This window comes from Rhincodon typus, chromosome 12 (assembly GCF_021869965.1).
Source record: "Rhincodon typus isolate 14 chromosome 12, sRhiTyp1.1, whole genome shotgun sequence".
NCBI lineage: Eukaryota > Metazoa > Chordata > Chondrichthyes > Orectolobiformes > Rhincodontidae > Rhincodon > Rhincodon typus.
This window is the reverse complement of record NC_063343.1, coordinates 65,648,956-65,657,164: the sequence shown is the minus strand read 5'-3', so window position 1 is coordinate 65,657,164 and position 8,209 is coordinate 65,648,956. Positions and strand designations below refer to the sequence as shown.

The 8,209-nt window shown below is 46.9% G+C and overlaps 1 protein-coding gene across 2 annotated transcripts in view; it reads left to right on the top strand.

Moving 5' to 3' along the window:
• tnip1 (TNFAIP3 interacting protein 1) overlaps positions 1–8,209 on the top strand; it is a 27,069-nt gene that overhangs the window by 7,485 nt on the left and 11,375 nt on the right. For both annotated transcript variants that reach the window (XM_048603540.1, XM_048603539.1), the window contains exons 4-9: positions 560–655; positions 1,119–1,184; positions 2,882–3,013; positions 4,739–4,867; positions 5,143–5,271; positions 7,531–7,656. In XM_048603540.1, coding sequence (XP_048459497.1) covers positions 560–655; positions 1,119–1,184; positions 2,882–3,013; positions 4,739–4,867; positions 5,143–5,271; positions 7,531–7,656 — 678 coding nt within the window. The remainder of the gene's footprint in view (positions 1–559; positions 656–1,118; positions 1,185–2,881; positions 3,014–4,738; positions 4,868–5,142; positions 5,272–7,530; positions 7,657–8,209) is intronic.

Sequence of the window (8,209 nt, the reverse complement as noted above, 5' to 3'; positions counted from 1 at the left end):
CCTGGGAGTGTTTGATGGGGACAGTGTAGAGGCAGCTTTACTCTGTATCTAACCCTGTGCTGCCCCTGTCCTGGGAGTGTTTGATGGGGACGGTGTAGAGGGAATGTTTACTTTCTGTTGAATAGAGCAGTGGGAACATTACTATAATAAACTAAAGAACTTGGAGATGCTGGAGAAGTGAAACAAAAACAGAAAGTGCTGAAGAAACTCCGGTCTGGCAGCATCTGTGGAGAGAGAAAGCAGAGTTAATGTTTCGAGTCCAGTGACCCTTCCTCACCAGAACAGAGTGACCTTTACTTCCAGATTAAACGAGTAGAGGGAGCTTTACTGTGTATCTAAGCCAGCCCTGTACCTGTCCTGGGAGTGTTTGATGGGAACATTGTGAAGGAGGCTTTACATTCAGATTTAAAAGAACAGAGGGAGCTAACCCCATGCTGTCCCTTTGCTGGCAAATTCCTATGTTTGAATTATTGGTTATTCCCCTGAACAGGGAACTTTGAGCTGGGTCATTGGATGTGTTATGGGTTTTTTGAATTTTTGATGTTTCCCCATTTTTAAGAATACAAAAGCAACAGAACAACAAGAATCTATTGACAAAAACATGATGGAAATACTGGAGAAGAAAGTTGCAGCTCTGGAGGTGCAGCGGAAGGAGGTAAAGTGTTGATAAAGTGCATGTTTTCTCCCCCCTACCCCCTACCCCTCCCCTCCCCCCCTCTCCCCCTCTCACATTTTCCCCCCTGCCTTTCTCTACCCCCCCCCCACCAACCTCACTTTCTCTCTTCCCCCCCCCCCTCTCTCTCTCTCTCTGCCTCCCAATCTCTCATTCTGTCTCACCCTTCCCCCCACCACCCCCACCCCCACCCATTGCTGTCTGTTACCCCCCCAGCTGGATTCTCCTGCCCCTTGCCCTCCTTCACTTGGTCTTGGCCTTCCCCCCCCACCCACTCTTACCCGCTCGCTCTCGCGCCTCGGTTTCTATTTGAGTCTGGGGTAGGGTAGCCCATGAGACCCACTCCACCAATCGTTTCTTTGAACTCTGCTTGTCATTTCTCCCCATGAGTCAGTTCTCGTGGATGATGTGTGTTCTGATTTTGCTGTTGTGTTTTTATTTCTAGCTGTTGGAAGTGAACAAACAATGGGATCAACAGTTCCGGAACATGAAGCAACAGTATGAGCAAAAGGTGAGGGCCCAGGGCTCCATAATTCAGTCATGAGTATTTGTTAAAGGTGTGAGAGACGAGCTGGAATGTACGAATGCAGCAGGCAGTTTGGATCTGCACTGGGCTAACGGGAAGAGTTGAGCGTATGGAAACAAATACTGCCAATGCTGGGAATTGAAAATATGAACAGAAAATTCTGGAAATATTCGGACAGCATCTTGGATCATAGAATCCACAGATTCATAGAATCCCTACAGTGCAGAAAGAGGCCATTCGGCCCTTTTTTGAGTCTGCACCAACCTTCCAAAGGGCATCTGCTTATGTACCTCAGCGCCAAATGCCATTTGATGCCTGCCCCTTTTTAAGTGACTTGGGGGTGGGGTGTTTCATTGTATTAGAGGTGGTATATACTTGTTGTAGTGGCCTGAAAAATCACGGTTTTTCTAGAAAGTTCTACTGCCTTCCACTGGGTGGCAGTGTTTGGAAGGAAAACTCCATTGACTCATCGCCATGGAACTCCATGAACTTTGCTCAAATCAGTACAAAGCGTGACTAATGTGTCCCACTCTTTAAATAACCCTTTAATCCATGTAATATTGACTACACACACTGGAGACATTGGCACATTTCCCTGGAAATGCGAAGGCTGAGGGACAACTTGATAGTAACTTCTTCGGAGTTGTGAGGGGCCTGGCCGGGGAGGATAGGGCAAAACTGTTCCCTCTCTAAACATAAAGAGGCCAAGCAGCATCAGAGGAGCAGGAAGGCTGACGTTTCGGGCCTAGACCCTACTTCAGAAAGTAGGCCTGCTGTGTTCGTCCAGCTCTACACCTTGTTGTCTCAGATTCTCCAGCATCTGCAGTTCCTACTACCCTCTCTAAACACTTTGTGTTTTGCAAATAAAACCAACGCAGCATGAGATAAAACCCTTTTCACTGAAATGCGGTGAAGGCAGTTTCAACGGAGGCATTCAGGAGGGGATTGAATGTTTGTTGGATGTGCAGGGGGGTGGGGAAAGGACAGGTGAGTTGCAGCAAGAAATAGAACAGGTGCAGACACGATAGGCTGAATGGCCTTCTCCTATGCTATAGCAATTCTGTCATTCTGCAACTCTGAAATAAAAAGCAATTATTACTTTTTTTATACATCCACGGGGGTGAGGCCAGTATTTATTGCCCATCCCATAGGGCACTGAAGAGTCCATGCCATTGTTGTGGGTCTGGAGTCACATGTAGGCTAGACCAGGTAAGGACAGCAGTATTTCCTTCCCTAAAAGGGATTTGTGAACCAGATGGGATTTTCCCCAACACATGGCAGTGGTCATTATTAGATTCTTAATCTCAGATTTTTTTTTTAAATTGAATTCAAATTCCACCATCTGCTATGGCAGGATTCGAACCCAGGTCCCTAGAACACTACTTGGGTCTCTGGATTAACGGTCTAGTGACAATCTCACTAGGCCAGGGCCTTCCCCTGATCCATTAATATCCTTTCTTCAGGGAAGGCAGTTTGCTGTCCTCACCTGGTCTATGTGACAATGTGATTGCCTCGTAACTGCCCCCCAGGAGGGTTTTAAAAACCCCACTCAGATGTCAGGAACGGCACTGAGATGCTTTTTGAAGGAAGGTTTAGGGGATGGCCAGCTAACACTGGCTTTGTGAGCAATACAGAGAAGGAAGGCTCGCTCGTTCTGGTAAATGTTCTCCATTTGATTTCAGATTGTGGAGCTGAGGCAGCGATTGGCTATGTCCCAGAAGGAACTGAGTGAGCGTGAGAGTGGCTGTGAAGAAAAACAGAGGGACTTTGACAGGAAGTTACTGCTGGCCAAGTCGAAGATTGAGAGTGGAGAGGTACAGAGTCCCTACGGCTGCACTGCACACGCACAGCATAAGAAATAAGAGCAGGAGTGGACCATGAGGCACCTCGAGTAGGTCCTTCCCTTCAGTAAGACTACGTGGTTGATCGTCAATCTCCATCTGCCTTCCAATCCACTCCACATATCCCATAATTCCCTGAAAGTCCAAACCTCCATCTACCCCAACATTAAATATAAACAACAGTGGAACCTCCACGACCCTTTGGGGTCGAGACTTCCAGAAGTTCACAGCCCCTCTGTGGAAATATTTTCTCCTCTTTAGTCGAAAGGGATTTTTCCCCTTTTTATCCTGTGGCTGTGGCCCTTTTAAGTTTGCAATTCTCCAGTCAGGGAGAAATAACGTTAGTGTATACCCTGTCGAGCTGTTTCAGGACTGTGTACACTTCAAAGAGATCACTTCATCAACGCTCTCGAGATTAAAGGCCCAATTTGCTCAGTCACCCACCTTAGGACAACTCTCTATCCCAGGAACTGATCTGCCTTATTGCCACCAAGGTATTATAACTTCCTTAAACACGACTAGTCACCATCTTCCACAATGAAGGAAAGCATAAAATATTTGTTTAATATCTCTCCCATTTCCTTGTTCCCCAGGATCATTTTCCAATTTCTGCCTCCGTGGGATCAACATTTACTTTGTTTACTCCCCTCCTGTTTACATATTCTTGTAAAAGTTCTTCTTATCTGTGATAACAAGGTGTAGAGCTAGATGAACACAGCAGGCCAAGCAGCATCAGAGGAGCAGGAAGGCGATAGTTTTTAATTTCCAGCTATTTTACTCTCATTCTATTTTTTTGCCTGTTATCAGCTTTTGGTGATTGATGTCTAAAACATTCCTGATCTTCAGACCTGCTTTTAATTTTATCAACATTAAACGCCTGTACTTTCAATCAAACGCTATCCTTAACTTCCTTAGTCAGGCACTGTTGGATTTTTTTTTTTGCTGAGCTGTTTTGTTTTTATGCAATGTACTTTGGTGCATATTTTGAATCATGTCTTTGTCCAGTTCTCACTATTTACTGTCACTCCTATTTTTAGTCCATTTACCCCCAATAAAACTGGTCATCTCCCCCTCATGCCCTTGGAATTGACTTTGTATCAGTTTGAGATTCTTGTTTGCTCTCAGGAGGTGGGACAATTGTTTTTAATAGGGGCTAAAACTTGAGTCTGTGTGATCTGCAAAGCCACAAAGTTCAGAAACACTTGGAGAACAAGTCTTGTCAAAGTGGACAAGCCGGATGATTTTGTATTTCTGTAAATTATTTCACTAGCAGAGCTGCTACATCTGTCGTACTTTTTCTCCCTCACATTCTCTCTCTCTCTGTCTCTGTCTCTCGCTCTCTCTCGTACGTGAAGTGTCTTTTTTAATTTACGGACAAAATGGCCTCCTTCTGGGAGGCAGTGATCTCTGATTATTTGACGGTCTGTCTCTCTGTCTGTCTGTGTCTCTCTCTCTCTCTCTCTCTGTGTCTGTCTGTGTCTCTCTCTCTCTCTGTGTCTCTCTCTCTCTGTCTGTGTCTGTCTGTGTCTCTCTCTCTCTCTCTCTCTCTGTCTGTGTCTCTCTCTCTTGTTGTCTCAGTGTCCCTCGACACAGTGGTTCACTTTGTCGGAGGTGCCTGAGATGTAAGGGGGTGCTAAATAAATGGGACTGCAGATATCCGCTGAGAATCCTTTATCTGTCTCTCTCTTTGACCTTCAGAGTGAGAAGGAAAGATGTCTGGCAGAGATTAAGGAGCTGAAACAGAGGAACCAGTGTCTGCAGAACCAGCTGTTGCCCCTCACCAAACAGCGGGAATACCAGGAGAAGGAAATTCAGCGCCTCAACAAGGTCAGTTACCAGCCTCCCTGTGTGACCCTCCGATTCCGGAATTCCCACACACGCAGGTATACACATACACACGTGTGCGTGCACACACACTGATGGGCACACACACTCACACACAGACACATGCACATGCGTGCACACAGATACATGCACACACATATGTACAACCCCCATCTCTCTTCCCCACACCCCCCACCACTACAACTCCCCAGCTAACCCCCCTCCTGGAAGTGACAGACAGCCCTCTGAGCAGACGTTCTCTCTCTATCTTTCCCCAGGCCTTGGGTGAGGCTCTAGCTGTCCAGCCATCAAGCCCACAGCTGGCTCTGTTCAGCAATGCTGGTGATTCATGTATGAGTGCGAGGAGAACTGAGCTCCTCACCCAGATCGAGGTGCTCAAACAGCAGGTGAGTAGATGATCGCAAACTTCCTTTTTTATTTTCTCTCTATATTTAATTTTATGTTCTTGTAGCCACTTCTTCTCATTGCTCCCGCTCTCCCTCCCCACTACCAGGCTGGGCCCTAAACCCCTCTCCATCTCTGCAAAATCTTCTCTGAACCAACACTCCTCCTCAACCTTTAGCTGCTTGGCTCAAAGCATTGGGGTGGCACGGTGGCTCAGTGGCTAGCATTGCTGCCTCACAGCACCAGGGACCCAGATTCAATTCCACCCTCGGGTGACAGTCTGTGTGGAGTTTGCACATTCTGCGTGGGTTTCCTCCGGGTGCTCCGGTTTCCTCCCACAGTCCAAAGATGTGCAGGCTAGATGGATTGGCCATGGGAAATTGCCCGTAGTGTTCAGGGATGTGTAGATTAGGTGGCTTATAGGGGGCTGGGTCTGGGTGGGATGCTCTGAGTGTCAGTGTGGATTTGTTGGGCCAAAGGGCCTGTTTCCACACTGTAGGGATTCTGTGAAGCTACATTGGACTCGCAACATTAACTTTTTGTTTCCCTCTGCACAGATGCTGCCAGGACCTACTGTATTTCTCCTACATTCTGTGTTGGTCTCTGGCATTCCGCCCTCTAAACCTTTACACTTCTTGTTCCCCCACACCACACCCCCCCGCCCCGCCCCGCCCCGCCCCTTCCCAAGGTGATGTACAACAAGCTGCTGTGGAGTTGGGTGGGGAATAGTCGGTGAGGTTGGAGATGGATCAGGGAGGAATGGATATGCACTCCAGCTGTGAGGAGCAGTGCCCGTACTCTGGAGTCTGCACAGAGCACTCAGTTATTCATTAGAATTGAACGGAGATCCATCTCCCTGAGCACGTGGCACAGTACATGCTGTGGACAGAAGCAGCGAGTTACAAAGGGGTCACTGAATCGTGGGGAGGAGCTGTGCTGGATGGAGTTGTGTGTGACGGGGGGGGAGTGGAAGTTTGAGGATTAAACCAATACTGCAAAGCTGGGATAAGCAGCCAGCTTCTCCCGCGCTATTCCAGGTGCGGTCATTGTAAAGGTCCACAGGATCAATTTATTCTTTTACTCTAATCCCCTCCCACTTCAGGCCAAGGTAATGTTGCCTTCCTAATTGTTTGCTGCTTCTAACTTGTGTTCCTTGGAACAAGTACATCTACACCTGTGTAAATATCAGCTTTTACAAGTTTCACATCTTTTTAAAAATCCTGATTTTTCTTGTAACATACTTACAGACAAAGAGAGTTCCCTCTCACTTTCCCACAGGGCTATTCTGTCCGTCTGTCTGTCATGTGGTGTTTAACCTATCGATATGTTTTTGCAGCTTCTCCGTGTCCTCCCCTCAGCTTTCCTTTCTGCTTAGCTTTGCATCATGAGCAGACGTGTTTTTTTTTAAAAAGCACAGACCAAAAATAATGTAACAATGTCGTTAATATAGATTGTAAATAGCCCTCTACTGGCCAACTCCAAAATATGTTGTTCACCCCTTCTCCCTGCTTCTGTTCCTTTAATCGAGTCTCTCTCCTTGCTAATACATCACTCCATTCCACAAGCACTTATCTTGCACTTTTACTTATCTGTTATTACTTATTTATTACTTACTTCTCTCTGTGCATGTAAAAGCTCTTACAATCTGTTTTCGTAATCCTAGCTAGTTTACTCAATTTATTTTTCTCCCTTTCCTGGTAGCCTTTTTGCTTTTTAAACTCTTCCCAATCCGGGTTGATTAATATTCTTCACAATATTAAAAGATCCTCCTTCTACTCTTAACAATAATGGCCCAGCGTAGTGTCAAAATTAAAATTCCCCCATTGACTTAGTCCCATTTGCCAGCATTTAGCCCATATCCGTCTAAACTCTTCCTACTCATGTACCCATCCAGATGCCTTTTAAATGTTGTAATTGTACCAGCCTCCACCACTTCCTCTGGCAGCTCATTCCATACACGCACCACCCTCTGCCCCTTGGGTCCAAATCAAATCTTTCTCCTCTTGCCTTAGACCTCTGCGTTTCTAGTTCTGGACTCTCCAGCTCTGAGGAAAGCACCCTGACTATTCCAAGGTGTCCTCTTTCACCAATGGAAGTTTGCCTGCTCACCTTCCTCGGAGCTTGACCGTGTCTGTTTTTGGAGCATGTTGAGCCCCGGGGCAGGGTGGGATCTGGGATGGAGCTGTCAGGGAGGGACGTGATGGGGTCTGAAATAAGAAGGGGCTGGACTCCTGACACCAATGAGCTTTCCGCCTCCTCAGGTGAAAATATTTGAAGAAGATTTTCAGCGGGAGCGGAGTGACCGAGAACGCATGAATGAAGAGAAAGAAGAGTTGAGGCAGAAACTCGAGAAAGTCCAAACACAGATGACATTGTTGAACACCCAGGTATGCCACGATGGTGACTCCCTCTCCATTCTCTCTCTCTGTCTCTCTTCAGCCTCTCTTTCAATATTTCTTTCTGTTTCCCCTCTATCTGGGGAAGGGAGGAACCAGGTCACATGGCCCATTGAGCTTCCTCTGCCTTTGAAACAGATCACGAGCTCTTCATCTACCATAAGGCCATTAGCTCCATGTCCTTTTGTTGTCAATAGTCTCCACAAACCCATTGCCTTCAGTTTTGAACCTGCTCGATAACGGAATTTCCACCGGCCTCTGGGCGAGAGAATTCCAATGATTCGTCACCGTCTGGTGAAGAAACTCCTCATAGCCATCTCCCAAGCTCTGCCTCTCAGTCTCCTTCATTGGGTAAGGAGACCAAACTGTACCCCGGGCTCCATGTGCTCTCTCTCCAAAGCATTCGCAGCAAAGCTTCCCTGCTCTTGCAGTCACCACCCCCCACACCCACTTCCCCTCGGCTTGCTGTCCTCTCAGGGGCCTTTTCTTTCTCTCTCTCTTTTTCATTCTTTCTCTCTCTTTCTCTCTTTTTCATTCTTTCTCT